General features: G+C 41.1%; 1 protein-coding gene across 2 annotated transcripts in view; it reads left to right on the top strand.

The window, feature by feature from the left end:
• The window catches only part of SH3RF3 (SH3 domain containing ring finger 3), a 246,099-nt gene that overhangs the window by 156,929 nt on the left and 67,242 nt on the right, over positions 1-21,928 (top strand). For both annotated transcript variants that reach the window (XM_053935671.1, XM_053935672.1), the window contains exon 3: positions 3,825-3,920. In XM_053935671.1, the coding sequence (XP_053791646.1) occupies positions 3,825-3,920 (96 nt within the window). The remainder of the gene's footprint in view (positions 1-3,824; positions 3,921-21,928) is intronic.

The following is a 21,928-nucleotide window of genomic DNA, read 5'->3' as shown; positions in this document are numbered from 1 at the left end:
GAAGTTCTACTCCTAATGTTCTCTGGTGTGCTTGGGATCATGCTGTGGCCTACAGAGCCTAATTGCATGCTCTTGGGATATACTTACTGGCTCAGCTTTCTAATCTCTCCTAACGTGGTACCACAGTATGGACATGGGATCCTGCTGTCTCTGTTTTAAAAAATAATCTATCCTTCTCTGGGCTGTGAATGCTGGTACAAACCAGCATTCTGCAAGAGGATTCTGCTCTCAGGTATAGCAGTGCAAATCTGAAGTAGTTGCATGGTTGTCTGTGTAGCTGCTCCAGACTTACACAGAGTCCAGTTTCAGCCCACATGTTTGTTTTGGCGTTCGACCACCCTTTGCATGCATCTTCACATGGCCATCGGAAGGCTGAGTGATGCTGGTCGATGAGTCTCAAACCTGTCAAGGTAGCATCAACTGTTCCCCATGCTTCATTGCTCATCACATTTTTAATAACATCAACTGTTTCCATCATTTTCCACCACTTTCGTTCACAGCCCACAGTGGTGTTTAACAAGAACCGTGCCAATCTTAGAACCATCACATCCAATACTTGTTCCTGGCTGTGGAGCAGCCCCTTAGCACTCAGTTCCAGCAGCATTTGCTGTTCACAGAGGGACCATCCCAGCAATAGCCGGTGACAGGGATTCTCGTGCCAGCTGGCAAGCGCTGTCGCAGGACTCAACAAGCACCACGTGGTGCCATCCTGCCATCGCTGCGATCTCCCCAGTGCTCTAGATGGAGTAGTTATCTCTGCAGAATAGCAGGCACAGCTGCTCTGTATTGCTTCGTTAATGGCCATTAATGACTGGAATAAAAATCAGGCTGTGAATCATGACTGTTATTGGATACAATTTTGTGCTGTTTTCTCAGCAAAAGGATTCATTTCTCTGCCCATCAGACAGCTTTCTACATGATTTATCTTTGACTTCTTTTCTGATAATGATTATAAACTGGAACTGCAGGTCCCACATGCCTGTTGCAAGGCTGATCCAGCCCTGATGAATAGAGAGAAACTCAAGCGAAAAGGAGAGAGCAAATAATTAAAGGGTCTAGCAACAGGCATAAAAGGAGCATGACATATCTTTGTCCAAACTACAGTGGATACCATTGCCTTTTGAAATGAGTTTTGAGGCTTGGATTCTTTTTTGCTGCCTGGAAATCAATTTAGTCAATTTGAAATAGTGAAGTGGTATGCCAAGAGATCTGTGGTATTTTGCTATTCATGATCCTTTTGGGAACCTTTCTAGGAATTTATAAGTAGCACGGCTATCCAACTAATATAAGGTTCTAAAATAGTTCATGCTGAAGCTTTCACCCGTTCACAGTATAGAATGATGTCGTTGGCTGCAAATTCAAAGAAACTTTCTAGTAATTAAAAAATTTTAAAAGATTTTTTGGGATTTGCTATAATTCTGAAGATTTTCAACACCCTTCTTAAAACTAATTATGTAATGGAATTCTCAAGAATTTGCACTTTGCTCTCCCACAAAGATACTAATTTTGAATGTCAGCATATCTCAGGATGCATTTCTCATATATGACCATATTCAGCAGCCAGACTTCGCTGAGCTGAACGAAGTTCAGTGTATGGAAATGCTTCCAGATTTCATACATCCATGGAAGGTAAAGTTGAAAGGGATCTTCAAAGGTCAGATATTCCCCACCCCATTCTTGAGCAAAGTCAACATAGGATAAACCTTTCCTGCCAGGTGTCTGTGCAGCCTGCTCCAGAGATGCGATTGCACAGTGCCTCTAGCAAAATCTGGTCAAAACCTTCTGGAGTTTTACAATTTAAATTTTTTTCTTAATTTCTTACATGTGTAAATAGTTGCAAATATATATACATTTATATGCAGTGCTGGGTTAACGGTTGGACTCAGTTGTCTTAGAGGTCCTTTGTAACCTGAGCAAACTATGACTCTATTCATACCCATGTGTATGCACTTACACACACAAAGGATTATATATGTGCATGTAGTGTAGACTGCATCACATCTTGTGTTCTTAAAAAACTCTTTTAGGGAAATAGCTGAGCAAATATAAAAAGTAGGAACACTCATAGCAGGTCCCTGAAGTGATGCAGTCTTTTCTTTTCCTCGTTTGCACCCTTTACCTAGATTCTAAATTTATGCTAATCGGTCTTTTGTAAGAGTGTGGGGAAGCTTTGCAGAGATGCGTTACTGTCAGTTCTTTAAACAGATCAAAAATAGTCTGTGCAGACAGGGCTTTGGAAGGGAATGATATCTGTTTCTTCAGGAAATTAAATGCACAAATTCTTTTTGCATCCTTCCAGCTGTAATAAATAGCTGAAGGACTCAGTTTGTAGCCATTTCTATGAGCTTTCCCCTAATGGATCATTCAGATGAATAATGCAAAGGAAACATTTAAACTATTTCAGAGTGCATGTATTCAAAATGCACATGTTCAAAATCTACAAAGTACATCACATCACATGTCTGTTCTGGTCATTTTTCTATCAAGGCAAGTCCGTGGTCTGAACATCCTGGATCAGGAATTTGTGGGACTTTTTTCTATGTGAGAAGTATCTGCAAGAAAAAACAGCTGCCCATTGCCTGGCCATTTGACATCAGTATCTTGTTACATGGAGTGTAGTAGACCATACATAGCTCTTATTTTCACAGAGCGAGTAGTGGAAATAAAGCAAGACCAGCAGGGAACTCTGTCTCAGCTTTCTGGAGGAAGAGATTTTCTTCTTTTTTGTAAATTTCTGCACAGGAGCAGAGGAAGAATGGATGCCATGAGGGAACAAAGTTGATTTCCCAGCTTCTCTCAGCCGACTCCTTCCTTTTCTCATAGGAGATCTGGGCATCCAGACAGAGCCCCGTTGAGAGGGTCACCTTCCACAGCTGTTGTAGAAAGTGGTGCTGGTTTAAGCCTGGGTTTAGTATGATGACCCCAGAAGAAAGGGATGGTAGCAGAAATCCATTGACAAACTGAGTACTTCAAACTGGGAAGTCAGGGTTTTGTTCTACTCACTTGAGCTTTCCTAATGACTTGTACATTCTGGGTGTGAACTATACCAAGTGAAAATTTGAGCAATATGAATCTGGTTTGTACTTTGCTTTATCTCTTGCTTTATAATCACATCTGCTGAAATTCTTATAAGGTCCCCTAGATTAAATATAATATCAAAATGCCATTGGTTTTAGGAGATTAACTTGTATCTAAACTGAATCTGATCCAACAGGTGAATGCAATTTGTTTTTTTGATGTGTTATCTTTGGCTTTTTATTTGCTTTGCAGTTTTACCTTATAATATTTTTTTAAAGAAAAACTGACATTCGGTGTGCCAGCAGTGTAGGCTTGTTGCTGAGCACCTTGTACTATTCCTCGTTGGAAGTGTTTCCAGGACTACCTGTGCTGTACTGTGCTTCCCTTTGAATTGTGTTCCAGAGGAGACAAGCATCACAACAGACTCTTGGATGCACAGGGACAACTTCATGCTGAGGAGTTTTCATCTATGATTTGTAGGTGACCTCTTGGGTCAGACATTCTTCTCTCCCCCTAATGAAGCCAGGAGTTACCTATTCCCACCTGCTGTGCCCAGACCCTTGCAGCTGCTGACAGCCAGCATGAGCTGCACCAGTCTGCAGGGTGCTTCAGTGCACTTTGAGTGGGATACCTGGGATAAGATGCTGGGCCAGGGATGCTGCTAGCCCAGGATTCAGGAAACACTTTCACCTGGCTTATGACCTCCTCTGTGTACTCACTCTCTAAGCTATCGTGTGGGTATACAAAAATTGGCATCTTTCTATTGAAAATATTTGATTATGTATTTTCTCTATCTCTGATTTTAGGATGAAATTTTGACAGTCATCAGGAGGGTGGATGACAACTGGGCAGAAGGAATGCTGGGTGACAAGATTGGCATTTTCCCTATCCTCTATGTTGAGGTAAGTTTATAACACATGGTGGTGGATGCTGGTCTTGAAATCTTGTGGGGGTTTTGTGGCTACAAGGGTAGGATAACCTGAAACATTCTTATATGAGAAGGATAAACTAAAACACAATTACTGAAAAGGGAGTGTTTTGGTTGCTGTCTGCTAAGGCACTATGGGGGTACACCCAATTCAATTTAAAGTGGTCAGCAAAATATGCTCCATGAACTCCTTCTCAAGGCTTCCCCTTTGGTGTAATCTCCACAGTGCACAGGGGAAATACGGGAGGATGATTGTAGTTGGGATACCTTGCACACACCTGTGGAGAGATGTGAGTTTTGGGCTGGTGGAGAGAAGCAGTGCAGGTTCAGCTGTGATCTAAATGCATAGACCTTCAGAGTGGTGCTGAGGGTGTCCTCTGCCTCAGCAGGGACTCAGGCACCTCTACCCATGTGCCAAAGGGCTCTCATTTCATGTCTGCCAGACCCATCTTTATCTTGAGCTCTTTCCTGTTGTAATTTCCACAGGATTCTTATTTCAGAGTAAATGCTGAGACTTCACTTCCTCTGTGCACACCTGTGGTTCCACCTCTTCCCACTGCTGCCCTCCTCCTGCTGGTGGTGCCCTTCCCGTTAGATGTTGCTTGAGACCAGGGCTGCAGCCAGCAGTGGTGGCCTTCCTGGTGCAGCTCTGTTATCCAGGTGCCAGGCAGTGTCTTTGAGGCTCTTTCCTCCCTCATGGGTGAACCAGGGGTGCAAGGGGCAGATGGGCACCACATGCATGTGTATTTTTCCAAGGTGCTGCCCCTCTGCACCCAGTACTCAGAGCAGTATCATCCTAACTCTGCTTCCAGACGTTGTCTGGTGCCTCTCTGCAGTGAAGAATCTCTGTGCCCACAGCAGAGCCTGCTTTACTGTGTGTGGTTCTGGTGCCTGCCTCTGAAATTACTTCTCCAGTTTTCTTAGTTAGTGACTGGAGACAAAATAGAGATAATTAGTGCCTGACTACCTAATTATTAACTCTGACAATGACCAATTTGGAATAAACGGTCATTAATATACATTGCGTTCCCACAGTTGACAAGAACAATAATATTAACACCAGAATGTGTAGGAGCCATTATTGGGAAACCAGCTGCCTCACATAAGTTAATGACTAGTTTTCTTCTGTTCTGAATGTGTGAGACGTGTTCAGTTTGTTGTGATTAAATGAGAAAGCTGGGTTTCTCCCAGATTTCATCCTTTTCCCCTTCTTTTTCTTGTCCCGGGAAAGTGCAATGTTACTGTCCTGAATTTTGCTGCAGAAGGAGTGAACTGGGGATCTCTGCACAGCCAGCCACCATTGCACCTCACCACCTTTCCCCCCTCTAGTTCCACCTGTAGGCTGGCACTGCCTACGCACTGTGCAACATCCTGATCCTTCTCCCACTCCTAGGTATCTGTTCTCCATAATTACTGCTCTTGAAGGGTGAAGGGCTCATAGCCTCACACGAACAGTCTGTAGGGAAGACTTGCTGAAGTCTTGCTGAAGTTCTCCAAGCACTAGCACATCCTGAGTGGCCATGGAGGAGCAGGAGGTAGAGCTGTACAGGGTCAGAACAGTGATGCTTGCAGATTCTAAAGAGGTGCAAACAGCCAGGGAGCCAGCACCAGGGGCCAAGAACACGTGTAGGAAGGTCTGCATGCATATACACTCATACCAGACACACACACAGAGTAGGTAAAATAAGTACAATTGTATACAGTTATATATATATATTCATGTGTATACACACATGAATATTCTATCTGTAGAATCACATTCAAACATATTTCACATTCAAATTTGAAATCTGGAGACTTGAAAGGCCTATTCAAATGAGATGTTTGGGTGCCATGGCCATAATATTTGTGCAGTGGTTTGTAAAACCAAAGGGAAGTGATCCTCCAGACTACAATATTGGACACCTATTTCATCCACATAGTGGATGAAGGCCTTGTTCTGTGAGATGAGCTTATGCAAGCATTCAAGTTATACAATTATGTTGTTGTTGCCAGCTTCAGATGTTACTTTGCATTAAAAATTAAAAGGAATCAGCAGGTCAAGTCCCAAAGAAGTTTTGAAAATCTCAGTGCTGAAATTTATAAAATAAATCCATTAAACAAGTAGTACTTGAATCTAAAAACACTCCTCAAGTCTGTCTAAATCCATTAAGTGGTTTTCAAAATCTTGGCAAAATGTGTAGAATAAGCAAAGTTTAATTCTCACAGTAGCCTTCCATTTGTGTCAGTTGATATGCTGAAGTGTGTGGGATTTCACATGGCATCCTAAGCCCTGCACTCTGGACAGAGTGAATTCCAGCTTGGCAGGCTCTGATGTCCCCAGTTGCTCCCACGGCCCAGACAAGAGCTCTTACCCTTGCTATGCAAGCCAGAGCTTTGGAAAACAAGCCGGTCACTTTGAGATCTCAGGGTTTAGCATGCCAGGGCTACAAACAGTGCATATAATCCTTGTTGTAGCTCCCTGTGGCAACACTTTGTCCTGGCAATGTGCTGCCATACCCTTCACACAGGTGCTTACACAAAAGGCTTTTGCAGGGCTTACAAATCTTTTGCAATGGATGGTGAGGAGGGGTGGTTAGCAAATTCCTCATCAGGATCACCTCTTTCTGTAAAGGAAGCCCAGAATGACAGCTTTTAGAGCCAGACCGTGGTGGCAGAAAGAGTCACAAAAAACAGGAGACATCAAAATATACCTTGCCCCTGCAGTGTTTTAGAAAGTCTCTATCTCAGCATTGTGCTTGGTTGTCTGTACAGCCATATGAGTGTAATGTAGCATGGATCTTATTCTTGATTCCTTACAAGTGTTTAACAAAAGTGCTTGCACATCTGCAGAGAGGCTTTTTCCTGCCTCTGTAGTATCATCTCTGACCCAACCTCAGAGCAGCTACAAGTGGATAAGGAACAAATATTCACAGCTCACAATGATTACTTTTACAGCACGAGTCACAAACAATATGTTCTGTCAGGGAGAGTTGGCACTATTGTTTCTTCTTACTTTGTTGCTGTCCTTCTTCTTCAGTAGAAGGCATTTGGGCTGATAACTTATGTTTTAATTTGCCTACAGAAAAAGCCCCACAACATAATGAAATTGATCCTCGATGTACCTTCTGTCCTGAAATAAACATCTTGTTAATGTATGGTTTGAAGTCATATTCTTGCTATGAGGAGTTTTGGACCTCTAAGGAATTCAAACCTTTACAAAATTTATTTTATTTTACTGTTTTCAAGCTAGCTCCTTCATTCTTAATAACTTCTGTTATTATCTCTGATTGAAAGTTGTGTTCTGCTGCTATGTGTAAAATTGATAATAATGAAGAATAAAGTGTATCCTAATAGATTTAAGTATCTGGGAGTGAAATTTGAGGGCAATGGTGTGCCGAGCATTTGGAGAGAGGCATCCTTCTTGGATGGGCAGGGACTAGAAATTCAAAAATCTGAGCTGTTAGAGCAAAATTTCTACCTGCAACCCCCAGAGCAAAGAAGAAGATTGACCAAGATCAAGAAGCCTTATGAGTCAGTGGTAGAGCACGGCAATTATGTTGGGTGCTACTGTGACTGTAATATCAGCAAATTACAATTGATGAAGTGCCAACCCATTGTTATAATGTTTTATGGCAGCAGGAGCACTGAAAGCTGTGATTAAGTAATATTAGGAGCTTTAAAATTCTTTTTACAGAGCAGTGAAGCAGGGTAATGAGGATCTTCTCCTGTTCTTCACAGTCAAAAAGGAAAGAAAAAAGTAGAAAGGAGGTCTAGGAGAAAGAGGGAGGAGGGGAATGGGCAGAGTCGATGGTTTCAATGTCCTGCAGCATAGGTCCAGAAGACTCCCCAGGGAAAATAATTCTTGCAAGTCAGTGTTTAAAAACAGTTCAAGAAGTGAAAATAAAATCCAAAGGCAAATGCATTTCTTAAAGAAAACAATTATTTTTCATTCCAAAATTATCTTTGCAGAGCAAACTATCCATTTAGGTTTTGTGCTGTACTGCAGGATCTAGCAGGCATCCTAAAACAGCTTAACCCCTACAGGGCAACCCAAGCACATTTACCAGGATGCCAGCTGAAGTTGTTGAGTAGTGTCACAGAGGCCCATCTCCCAGCAGAAGAAGGTCCTTCGCTGTGTAACCATGAACTGTGCTGAGGGTAGCCTTTAGCTGGCTGCAAATGAATGCAGACGGTTTACCCTTTCAGTCTGGATGGCAGCTTGTGTCCTTTTTTTCTCTGTATACAGATTCCCATCAGCAATTTCCCACTGTGCTGGTGTCCCCAGTGACAGTCATCACAGTTACATTATTGAAAACTCAGATGTGTCTGTGTGTGTGTTTCTAGCTCTAATAACCATTTTAGCTATTTTTTTGACCATTTTCAACACATAATTGTTGCCCGGTCCACTTGTTGTCTATGTTTTTTCCTCTCCTCAATCTGTTTGGTTTCTCCTTTCAGCTGCAGGACAGATGGGTCCCTATGGGACTCTCATAATTAATTCAACCTTGATGTCTGACCCATCATTTATTTTTGTGTGGTCTTGGTGGCAGCACACTCTGAATCTTTCTGAGTATCTTTTATGAAAGCCTTCCAAAAAACCTGAAGCATTAGATGTTCATTAAATACTAACATTTGTTTGGTGCCCTTTTCAAAAAGAATGTGCAATCTCTGTTTTTAAGGACTGTGAAAATGGTCACTTTAGCCTGGCAAGTATCATTTAATGTGAATTAAAATGGAAGCTTTTGGAAGGTGGGTAGATGGAAAGTAATGTAGATTATTTTAGAAAAGCTGACTTACTAAATCTCAGAGGAGCAAATTCATCCCAGTAGTAAGTAGGTGTAACACTAATGAGTTAAGAATTATACCCATTAACATCACAATTGATTTTTTTCTGTTCTCTCTCCTTTTGTATGTCAGATAAAAATGGAATAAGAACCTTGTAAAGCTGACAATAATGTAAGCTCTAAGACATGTTCAGCCAATTTCTGTTGAAAAGCTTTATTGATATGCATTTTCAAGTTTTGTGCATATATTGTTTTAAGAATTTCATTCCTGCACCTTCATAGCTTCTAAAAAGTTGGTCCCACTTGTTTTTATCCTGTATAGAATATTATAGAATATTCCAAGATACTTCTTGGAATGGAGTGTCCGTGTGAATGGAGTACAAAATACAGTTCTCATATTTCACATTCAAACTAAAACATGCAGGATTTGTGTTGTAGGCTGCAAGAGGGACCTCTATTTTCACATCAATCCATGAATAAAACTTATTGATTTTACTTTGTATGCGTGTAAGAGTACATGCATACAAAGTAAAATTATCTATGGAAGTTCAAATAAAAATTATGTTAGTCAGGAAAACTAAGAGTATTAGCTGTCAGAGGTGAGAAAAAGATTAAATATACAACATATTACAATATATAAATATGTATTTGTCTATTATGTATATATTATTTATATATATACACATTATTTTTAATCTGTGGCCCATTTTTCTGCATAACAGCTTGATTTCTTATGTTCTCTTGCCTCTAAAAATAAAGAACCTTGTGCTCTTTGATTTAATTTTCTATGTAAAATGTAAATTAGCATGACATTGGGCAGAAAATTTGTTTTCTTTAAATTTGACTAGTTTCTTTTAAGTTCTCTTGATTTCTAGCACCCTTCATAAAGTGATTGTTCATACAGATTCTCTAACACTTTCCTCCATCTTCAGGATACAAAACTGAGTTGCACTCTCACCTTTTGACTTAAATGTCAGGTTTCCCCTGGACTAGCTGAGCACCTCAGCTCTGTAGACCTTTTTGTGTCACTCAGTCCCCTCAGGCTGTGTCTGGACAAGTCAAAGCAGGGCTGGTTTCTGGTTTCTTTGTCAGGGAACACCACGTTTACACTGAAGTTCATCTCAGGTGGGTGCCACAGAGGGGAAGCCTGCATACAGAAATAGGTAGGAGTACTATCATATTTGAGTCATCCTCCAGCCCAGACAATTATGAGATCTGTGTGAGCCTTGGTGAGAGCCAGCATGTAAATTTAGACACAGCTGTAGGTTGTGAAAATTTGCCTTTTGAGAACTGACAGTTTTAGTTACAGGTCTTCTCTTGATTTTACTCTTGCCTACTTCCATTTGAATGAACTCAAAATTATTTGGATTTATATATTATGACCAATATTTCTATTCATCAAAACCAGATCCAAGTTGTTATCACCTCTTATTGTTTCAGGGCCTGTTAAACCAGAGATTTGTCAGCTGTCATATCCAAAAATATCTTTCCCACCCACCCCTCCTAATTACAAGTAACATCTGAATTTCCTAGACTGTCTTGTAAAAATAACTCTCTGGAGCAATTTATAGCAAAAAAAAAAAAAAAAAAAAAAAAAAAAAAAAAAAAAAAGGTTTCCTGCACAACCAACTTAAGCACACAACCTTTGCAAATAAGCCAGTTTCCTGAATCTTTCAGAGTCATATATATCAATTCTATATCTGTACATGGCATTTTTGAAGTGCTGCTTCCTAGATGCCAAAAATTAGGTTCCTTAGGTATCTAAGCTGATCTGATAACAAGACGTTGGTCTTTAGCCACAATCTACTGAAGGACTTCTGGCACTTCCCCTGCAAAATCCTGTTTGTCATCCTGCCTGGTGCAAATTGAATGGGGTCTGGCCTACTGTGTTTTCCATCTGCTGCCACTTCCCCATGCTCTCAGCACATCAGCCCTTCCCTTCACCTCCAGATCACCTGAACCATGCTTGTGCTTTAATACATGTTTTCTGGGCCTGGGTGCAATTCTCTCTCATTTCTGTTACTTCCATACTGAGTTTTGGGTTGTGCCTCAAAGCTTTTGTTCTTCTGTTACAGTTGCAGGGTTGCTTGTGTTACTAAACAATCACTATTGATGATCTCTGAAGGACAAAGTAAATAGATAGCACATCTCTTAGAGAGAACTTCTGCCTGTGCAACAAATGTGCTGGACTTGCCAGCGGTGCTCAGAAGCCTCACAGCACACAACCATGTTGGACAAACTCCAGCAATGGTGCAGTTTTCCAGGCACTAGAAATTAGCATTCCCATTTGAACATACCCACTGTCCCACAGGGCTTTGAGTGGGGTCTAGAGCATATCATCAGTAGTCCATGCTCTCTAGAGAACATACTGAAGAGATCTTTTGTCTTTTCCAGACATTGATCACCTCTGAAAGCTTCTAAAGATTGTTTCAGCACTAATTACTTCCTGGGATCTTTTTCCTTTTGAAAAGAAAGTATATCTCAGTCTAACTTACCTAGAGCTAATGCATGAATGTATATTAAGAAGCTATATGTCAACAAATACACTGCCTAGAAGTTAATTAAACATAAAATCCTAGAGGATTTCATTCTTTCTCACACAAGCATTCTTCATCTTTTTTTCGTAGTGTCCTTAGTTAGTGCATGTTGCACATCTTAATTAGCTTCATTCTTGGGAAATTAGCTCCCTTCTTGGAGAGCTTTCCTAATGCCTTAAAACTCTGAGTGGGGATCTTAAATCCAAATATAGACACGGAGAGTCAGTAGGAGGGTTTTGGGAGATGCCCCTGGCAAACTGGCTGCCTTCTCTGCCCCTTTACTGGTGGCCACAGCCCCATGAGCAAAGAGCAAAATGTTTCTATGTGTCTGCCACAGCACTGATGCTGGGAGTGATGAAGAAAAGTGGGTCCTAAATTAAAATCCCAGACTGTGAAAGGACCTGGCAGAGTTGGAAGCACATGTTATCCTTTGTGCCAGTGGTGGGTAAGATGCTCTCCATCAGAGGGACAGTAGGGACAGTTGATGAGAGTGACACCAAAAAGGAATTACCAAGGAGTGCTTGTTAGAGCCCCCTCTGATCTTTGTTTTCAGAAAATAGCATGTTGCATAAGTATGATGGAGAGACATAGATTTGACAGATGAACCGTTCAGTGGATAAGGAATGGCCTGGGTGGTCACATTCAAAGAGTGACAGTCAACATCTTGATGTCGAAGTGGAGAGCAGTGGCATTCCTTAGGGGCCAGTTTTGGGACCAATGCTGTTTAAAATGTTTGTTGGTGACATGGAGAGTGGAATCAAGTTCACCCTCTGTAAGTTTGCTGGTGACACCAAGCTCTTTGGTGTGATCAACACACTGGAGGGAAGGGATGGCATCCAGAGGGGCCTGGAAAGGCCTGAGAGGTGGGACCATGCAAACCTCAGGAAGGTCAACAAGGCCAAGTGCCAAGGTCCTGCACCTGGGTCAGGGCAATCCCAAGCACAGGTACAGATTGCATGAAGAATGGATTGAGAGCAGCCCTTAAAAGAAAGTCTTGGAGGTGCTGGTGGGTGAGAAGCTCAACATGACTCTGTAGCCCAGAAATCCAGACACATTCCTGGGCTGCATCCAAAGCAGCATGGCAGGTGGGGCAAGGAAAATGAGTCTCCCCCTCTACTCTGCTCTCATGAGGCCCCCACCTGCAGTGCTGCATCCAGCTCTGGGGACCCGAACATAAGGAAGATGTGAACCTGCCAGAACAAGTCCACAGAAGGGCCACAAAGTTGATCAGAGGGCTGGGACACCTCTCCTGTGACAGGGGGGCTGGAACTAAATCATGTTTAAGGTCCTTTCTAACCCAAACCATTCTGTGCTTTCATGATTATTCTACCATGGTAAATAGTCACAAATATGTCTGAGCTTGACCTTTTGAACTTTTAAAGAAGAGTAGTGTGAAGAATAACAGTTTCCTGATAGAATGTAGTGATGAATCGGTTTTACCTCTTTTTTTTACTTCTTATTGTCGCACATGCTGGAATGGTCAAACTGTTTTTATTCTAGGCACAAAAGGATCTGTTAGTGTATGTTTATGTTGAATGCATGCTTCAAATAATAAAAATAACAGATGAAGTTGGTTTTTTGCCTAAAAATGTCATTAACTGTGCCAAAACCAGATGCTGAAGTCTGAAATCCTCTGACATTTTGTTAGGTGTTAGGGCTGAACATTGAAAAAACCAAATTCAAAGGACTAGAGGAAGAATCTGCAAATTAAAAACAAAAATCAGAAACAGGGGAAGATAGTTGGAATTAATTTGGGAATCTCTATCTTTTCCAGATTTTCTCTAGAACACACAGGACTCTTGAAGGCTGACCCTTTTGTGTTTAGTCTATCCTGTAGAAGAAATTGCATTGGTTTTGGTTACTTTATTCCTTTACATAGTAGACCAGCCATTGTTTAGTTTATCTCCTGCTGCACCGTTTTTTGAGTGTAATACTGGCATTATTTTAATCTGACAAAAGCAAGGGCTGCTGCCAAAGGGATTGTCCTGCTTTTACCTCATGTGTGACAATTCTTTCCTTCTGCCCTCCATGTTCCAGGACTACCAGATATATCTACGTGCCGAGATGAATCAGGGAAGTCACTCTGTTGAAAGCTATTCCTTTAAGTTGTTTTAGTTTCCAGTTGTATCTGTTACTTTTACTGCATAGTCACATGATGTAGGGCAGAAAGAGGGAAGATGGGAAAAGAGGCCGTGTGGTACCTCACACTTCAGGAAAACACATCTATGAGGGCAGCAATTCCCACCCACAGTTACCCTGCAGCAATTGCTGCCATTGCAGTGTGCTGTAAGCCAGCACGCAAAAATGGTGAGGTGAGGAATGTGGGGCTTTGTGCAAGCAACCTCTTCCACCTCCTGGTTGTCCCTTGACTTATCTAATTATTTTATTAAGTTATAATTTTATGACAAGCATACTAGCTACTACATAAACCAGGTTAATAGTATTAGTTTTTGCTTAAGTGAGGCTGGAGGGAGTGTCCTGCTCTAAATCTGACTTTGAAGTCTTCCGATCTGTTTGGACACAATTGAATCAAATTGACAGGAAATTTCATGAGAGAGCTTTCTATAATAGAATTTTTCTGGAAACCTTGGGACAAAGCAGCAGACCTGCCAGACCATTGAGACAGTGATAGACTCATGCTAGAGATATTCTTCTCTTACCACATGGCTAAAGGGATAGCACTGAGGGAACAGGCAGCTCTGTTTCTCAAGAAGAAAGCAGCTTTGCAGAAGGAGGGAGAGCACTCCCTGATGGTCATCTCCTTGATCCCTTTCTCTGATCTGCTTCAGCCCCAAAAACATAGTAAGGAATTTACAGTCATGACTTCCTCTTGTATCCTTTTTCTTTTCTTTTCCTAGCCGAGGAGGAAGGACTATGACTGTAATCTTTGAGAAATAATTTCCTCAGCATCTTCCCTCCTTGCTTCAGTCTAGTGCTTAGATTTCCCTCTTCCCAGCCAAAGCCTTTCACTTCCATAAGTGCATGGCTTAGGAAAGAGATGTGTGTGATTATATTGATTTGGTGGATGCAAGATTTTACTCTCCGTTAATATATGGACTATGGGAGTGGAAGAAGAGCTATAGAGATGATTAATACTGAATTCCTGGAAATCTCCCAGGCCAAATGAGATCTGAGAGCTCCTGGCACTGAGCTTCTCTGCCTTAAAGCACCTGGGAGGCTGCCATGGTTTAACCCTGGCCGGTTACTGCTTAGGGTCATACTCTGTCTCAGGCACAAGGTTTTGTCCTATGGGGGCCCTTGAAGGCACAAAAGCTCTCCTGAGGGATGAGTTTAAGGTCAAAGCAAAGGCAGCTCCACACCATTCCAGTGACACAAAGGTCTGCCTTTGCTGGAGGAACTCTCACTAAGCACATACCTGAGTTTTCAGTGCAGTACACAGTACACAGTTAAGTGTGTTACTTTCTCTTTGGTTAAAGACAGAAAAATGAGCTTTCTTGGCAAGTAATAAAGACATTGCCGGTGGGAATCACATCCCCATGAGTGGTTTCATTCATTTGGCTGGCAGTTCTACCAGTCTTTGTCCAACCTGATTGCTGAACCTTCACAAAGATCAAACTCTCATCAGGTCAATGCCCTGATTTTGGCTACATCCTTTTTGAATCCTTAGCAAATGCAGACTTGCCTCATTCTTGACAGTCTGATGCTGTGTCTGATGACATCTGTTGCTACCCCTTTCTTTCCCTCTGGAGACTTTTTCTGTTCCCTAGAGCTCATACAACTCACCCTTACCTGCAGCCCTTTGCTTACTCATTACTCTCTCTGCCTATTGGCCTTTATTTATTACTGAATGCCAGCTATGACAATCACTTTGTCAGTTTTTTAAATCCCAATTTTCTTCCATAGTGCTCTGTTCTTCACTGTTGAGATGAATGCTTCAAACACCTGCATCAGAACTGCTCCTCCAGATTCTTCTCTAAAATTTCTCTTGGCTGTGATGGCTAGAGAAGATGTATGTTGTGCAATCCTCTGTCCATCTTGCTGATTAGACTATTGCATTGAATATTTTCTCTATAACTATACACTGTCTCTTGTCCCCATCCTAAACTGTACTTTCTTTGGGCCAAGAGCTGTCTTGTTTTTTTATGTTTACATGATGCTTCTCACAATGGAGTTCTGTGGTAGGAGCTTTTCAGCATTTAATGGCAAAAATAAGTATAAATAAATGTCTCTGTGTGACTGCATCACACAATGTGGTCACAGTTTACAAAATTTCAGTTTCCTTGGGACAACTTGTCTCTCTGCCTACGGAATGTAGGTGCAATGCAGGGAAGACTGTTTTCAGAAAGGAATGTGTTAGGAAAATATTTGCAGTTGAGTAATTCCACAAACAGGAAAAAAACCCAGTGTTCTGCAGTTTCAGAAAGATATCCTACTGTGCAGATTTTTTTGCTAGCCCATTCCTTTTGCCATCTCAGAGCTCAAACAGCATGGCCTAGAGCAGTGGTTTTCCAAATTCCTTCCACTTGTAGCATACTAGCATAAACAGTATTTGCATATGGATGTCATAAAAGTGACTAATGCTGGCAATCATCATACTTTATTGCAGTAATGTGACACATGTGCCTAAGCATCCTAAATTATCTGCTCCAAGCTCATTGGGGCTGAAGAAATGGCACACCTCTTATCTATCAGTGACACCTGTGGGAGAGCAGGCTTGGACAGAAACCAGAACATTGATCCAGCTCCAGATGAGTGTACAAGAGGCAAAGGCACTAGCTGCTTCACTGGATGATTCCATTGCACTGGGTATGTGTCCTTTACCCGAAACCAGAAATTAAACTGAAAAAGTTGAACAAGTAGCATTTCTAGTTTGACAGCCAGAGAGCTCAGTGTACTTTTGACTGCAGCTGTTGGCAAGTCAATGAAGAGACCTCCCACTCTGAACTCAACCTTGCCCCCAATCATGTTTTAACATCTCAGATTCTCCAAAGAAGTCTATAAATGGTTCTTTGAGGTGAGGGGCAGTGAGTCATGCCATGAGTGTGAGGTTGAGTGCTGCCATTTTCAGTCAAGAATTTGAGGAGTTTAGGGAATTTATCGCAGTTCACCCTTGTCAGATTTTTCTTCCACAAGGCGAGGGGGGAGGGTTGTGAACCCAATTGCATCATAATATAGCACAGAAAGCTTATTTTCACATCTTACAAACTGGCTTTCAGTTACTGGTCAGGCTTCCAAAAAAACTGAGATGTGCCTGTTGTGCAGTGTGCAATATGCCATGTGCACCCGTAATGCCATCCCAATCCATTGTCTTCCTTTTAGCAGTATGACAGAAGTATAGAGGTCTCCAAGGTGAGACAGGGCTATGTAAAAATCATTTTAAAATAACTGGTCACTGCATAGAGCAAAAAAGGATGCAAATTAATGTTCCCACTGAGGACAAAGAGCCATGCTGCTGTACCAGGCATCAGCACATCTATGAGGGAAGAAGGTGCTTTAAATGTATAGATTATTCAAAGCAGAGTTTGCACTGTAATAACCACAGGGGACACAAACTCAGTCTGTCAAGTCTCCCTCAGCCCAATTCCTTTTTTTTCATCTGTGTGCATAGTTAAGAGGACCAGTCTCCCTGTCACATAAACGATTCATGTATCCTGGTGCAGCTGCCCTTTTCAAACACATATAATTCATCTCCCATTTCAGAGAAACTCTCAGAACTCTCCTTCTAGGGAGTCATCCCATAATTTGGTGAAACACCAGCACAATCTCTCCTGACTCATATTTTCACCCCAACTGGCAAATAGGAAACCCAAAGGCTGGATGCATCTCTCCAAAGATGCAGCAGTGACAGATGGCTGACATCCATTGGCTGCTTCCAGAGAAACATGCAGTGTGACCCTGGAGCTGGAGCAGGAACCCTCCACCACAACCAGCAACCCTGCTTTATAGCCAGCTGTAGCAGGAGCTCCATGCACACAGAATCTAACTATACAGCCACATGGGATGTCACACTATTGCAAATGCCCTGTACCACATCCAGCAGTCTTTTTCTTTCTTGTATTTGGGAAGCAGAAGCCAGAACACTATATAGAAAAAAGGTCTCTAAATATCGTACACACAGGGCAAAGGCTGTTTATCACAACCCTTTAGTGCTAATATCTGCTTGAATTGTGCATGCCTTGGTTCCTTTTTCAAGCAATTGAACCAAAACATTTTCTTGGCATTTGCTTTCATTCTTCATTTCGGCTTTATCAGAGATAGAGAGTACAGTGCATTTATTTGTATGTGATTCCCCACAGGTAATCTTCAGTTGCAGAACATAAAACTTAATTTTCCTTCATTGCACAAGATTTCTTATTCTACACAAAGTTGTAAATCACTGCAACAAAGCCTCCTTGCTTGCTCAGTGTAGACAAAGCCTTGCATTACTTGAAAAATTACTTTGGCTTTCCCATGGGCTCCTTGTGCTGCAATTCCAAGAGCTTCCAAGACCTCCAAAGATTTATCCAACTTCATGCTTTCTGCAGGTAGCATTGATCATATGAGGTGATGGCGTAGGTCTTTTTCTCATTACCCACCAGAACACTTTTCTTACCAAATTTATAAAGGACTTCAGCAAATACATGTCTTTTTTGTTTCCTCCTTATGTCTCATTAAGCTGGAAGCAAGTGTTTTCCCTAAAAAAATGATGTGGTATTGTTGCTTCTTTCACACAACTCTGATCATTCCAAAACTAGCCTTTTCAAGAACTATATTTCCAGGAACAAATCTGAGAGTATGAGCAAAAGGGTACAATGTGTTGTCTGGTAGCATGTGTGCACAGTGCAGCTATCAGGAAGAGAAGGGCCTCTGCAACAACATGAGCATGATGTTCCTGGTTCACGGTCCCATTTATAGTTACTCGGGGCCACACACTGTAATTTGGAAGCCATTTGCTTTAAGACTCCCAGGCTTGATGTATGCATTAACTCTGAAGACATCCTCTGCCCTTAGCTGGTGGTATTTAACTTCCTTAGTTGGTGGTATTTAACTTGTCAATTTTCAGTTAATTCATGATTTTATGGCTATTGTTGATCACTTGAGTAAGCAATAGCACCAGGAGCCTTGTGAAATATTAAGGAAGGAAGGAGGAGAAAATTGCCTGAAAACTCTGAAAACACAAAACTTGTCTGTTTTTAAAGATACTGCATAGAGTTTACATGTGATCTGTACAGGTCTGCTCCAGGATCTAAACAATCTTTCCTAGCCTGTGCTGAAGTTTTTAGGTACAGCTGGCTCACAGTGGAAGTTTTCACAAGTGAAGGGCTTTGTAGATTCAGCACAAAGCTCCTTCAGAGGGCTTCCCTTCTTTGCAGTAACTGGCTGTAATGATACAGAGCTCATAGAGCTGCCAAGTTTTGGTAAGGAATGAGGCCATCATCTGAACTGATTCTGAAAGCCTCCTGATACATCCAGGTCCCTAGCCAAGGCTGCTGCCCAGCGTAAGGCTGCTCACACTTCTGCTAGCACCAACCACTTTCCTCATGATGCAGGCAGACACTTGGACTCAGGAGGGGAGTCACAAAGGTTTTCCAGTTTACAAGAACAAGTGAAGGATACTCAGCATAGCCAGAAAGCTGGTGGCTTTCTATTTGGAAAGTGTGTTAACACACTTTAGTGTGTTAGTGTTGTTTCAGGTCTCCCATGGCTATTCCCCCACACAGGGACATTCAGCCAGGAGTCCAAGTACCCTGTTGAACTCCTAAACCATGGTGGCTTTGGTAAGTTCTTGTCTTAGCTGAGAAACATCATCTGCAAAACAATTTCCTGATGGACATCTTGTCAAAACAAGCAAGTTCCTGGGAAATACTTAAGTTCCAATATGTTTCATCTTTTGATGAAAAAATAGTTTGTCAGCAAAATCTACACAAGCTTCAACAGGGACTTTTCTGGTACTGAAATTGGTGCCAGATGGGCACCAGTCCTTCCACTGTTGAAGGCAGCTGGAGTTTTGCCACTGACTTCAAAGGAATTAGGATCAAGCCCATGAATTCATGACTGCACTTTTTATTTAGCATTCTGAATAATTTATAAGTAAAAATAGGCTGTATTCTCCCACTCTTTCTGATGTTGAGCAAAGCTGTATTTGGTTACATTCCTTGCTTTCAAAGTAGCTTTGGTGTAGTCATGAGTGTCTCATTATGGAAAAAGGTGTCCATAGGGGACAGATAGAAGGAAAAAGGAAATCCTTAGGCATACCAAAGGCACACAGCAGATCAGACATTCAGAGTTGACAGATCAGAGCAAGAGAGTCCTCATACTTGGAGCTGAAGGCTAAATAGATAGCATTGTTTCAGGAAGTGGAGGGAGATCTAGAAGGCATACTTCTTTTTGGTGAGGTAATCTATTTTTAACAATATTGCATTTAGTTTTATTTTCTTTCTTCTCAGTTCTTCAGACATTAGTTTCCATAAGATTTCCTGCCGTGCTTAACTCCTGAACAGACTTTGCAGCAGATAATGCATTTCTCTGGGATACACCAAACTTGTTCTCCACCACTGCAAGCCATTTTTCTTCTTAAAACTATTTGGAAAAAAAGGGGAAAGAAAAAAAATTCCCAGTTCACCACCCAGGGCTTAGTGTTTACTTCTGCTGCACGCATCATTTATTTTCATTCTGCAAGATCATGATGACACGCTCGTCCAAGCACATGCTGTTCTAATATGCTACATTCCTTCAGCCCCTCAGTGCGTTAGAAGTGACATTGCTGCTAAATGAGAAAGATCTTGTAGGACAGGCAAATAAATTGCTAAGTACTGCTGCCTTTCAAAGACCCATGTTGTAGACAAAAATTATTGGCTTGCTTTTTCCAGACTATACATTGTTGTGTATGTGGATGACCCTGGTTAGGAAGGCTGTCTGCTGTAGGGTTTTAGGGACTTTGTTCCTTGAGAACATGCTGACATATTTAGCATGCTTTTGGAAAAGAGAATGACACATATGCCTCGACCTATGGCTGGAGGAACAGAACACTTGAAGTTTGAGATGTGTCCTAGGAAAGTATTTCTGCAGCTATCATTTCATTTGAATCTGTTCAAGCAAGCACATGTACTGCACTTCTTCTATTTTCTGGGTGCATGGAACAACTCTGCTCTCAATCACAGTGTGGGTTTCAGAAATCTATCTTCCATGATGGATAAACCACTTGCAGAAAATCTGTTCCAAATTTGCTTGTTCCTCTCTGGCAATAAATTAGAAAAGGCAATAGTGGATTGTTAGAGATTAACACAAAACCATTAAGTACTGCTTTGGTTTGTCTATAATATTTTCTTCTAAACTGTGCCTTACTAATTACTCTTCATAAGATGGTGCCTAAATGAATAATTGAGGTAGGACTTTGTAGGTTTTGCCAAATGAATTTAAATTGTCCATGGAGAACTTTGGAGGTTTTCTCTAAACACTTTTATATCTGAATTAACAAAACATATAAAAGATTAAAATTCTAGATACATTCAATACGACTTGGTTAAAGAGCCTTTGGCACAAATTTGTCTGCTAATATCCCACTAGTAAGCTCTAGGAATTGCTGTGTGTTCTCTGTACTAACCTACCAAAGAACATGTAAAGTATTAGGCAAAGAAAGTATTACGTACTTCCTCCTGATGTCCATTTGAGTCAAAGGCTGTCTTGTTACTTGGCTACAGCAGAAGAAAATTGTATCCTGCATTTGCCAATAGGGATAATAGTAAGAAAAAGCTGTTTTAGCTTTCTGAAAGACTACTTTTTGGGTCTGAAAATGCTTTTACAGATGCAGTCCTCTCAGGAACCCAGCAGAGACAGAAGAATCTTGTATAGTTATGCCCTTAGTTACTTAATAATCTCACTGTGCTTCAGAACATAAATTACAATACTAGCAAACTAGTTTAATGAGGGCATATGAACTTAATATTTCTTGAAAGTACCTACTCTGAAGTGAAAATTTAGTAATAAATTCATACTGTTTATTTTAATCACACAATCAGATATGGAACTGCAAGTTGCCAAAATCTCCGCAAGGCATAAAATAGGGATGTGCATGATCTTCTCAATATTTATGAACAATAAAGTATAAAAATCAGCAGTCCCTAGGTGAAAATATTTTCAGTCTTTCAGGGGGACATTGTGAAGATGTTTTATTAATAATTTTAATTTTGTTTTCTGCTCTACTCAGTGGTTCCTTTCTAAAAACTTGAGCATTACATTTTTTTTCTTTCCAATTTGTTCTTTTGTATTAGATATGTAGAGATTTGAAGGGATTTTTGCTTTTAAAACTGGTTTGAGTCTTATACCTGTATTTGAACAGCACCATTCTTTAGCTAATAGTTTCCATAAAGACAGAAAAAAAAGATTTTGTAAGAAGTGAAAGTCTTGATGAAGTGTACTTTCTGGTCCAAATTGGCTCCAATTTATCAAAATACTGAATCACATGTGCAAAACTGAGAATTTAAGCAATCTTTTCTTATTTAGAGAAGAATGACATTTTAGTCACACATTAGTAACACTTTGGTCTGCACAGTATCAAGTACATACTGAAGTATATTTGTAAGCCACGCAGTGAGGTCCTGTCTTTGGTAGGGCAGATGCCAGTCAGAAATTAATCCCTTACCCAGACCTAAATTACTAGAACGTAAGAGTATTCAATAGCAGAATAGTCCTCCTTCTTACAGAAGACAGTACTATCAGGGAAACGCCACAACCCAGGA

This window comes from Vidua chalybeata, chromosome 2 (assembly GCF_026979565.1).
Source record: "Vidua chalybeata isolate OUT-0048 chromosome 2, bVidCha1 merged haplotype, whole genome shotgun sequence".
Classification (NCBI taxonomy): Eukaryota; Metazoa; Chordata; class Aves; order Passeriformes; family Viduidae; genus Vidua; species Vidua chalybeata.
The sequence above is the reverse complement of the archived record's forward strand: the minus strand, read 5'-3'. Positions and strand labels throughout refer to the sequence as shown.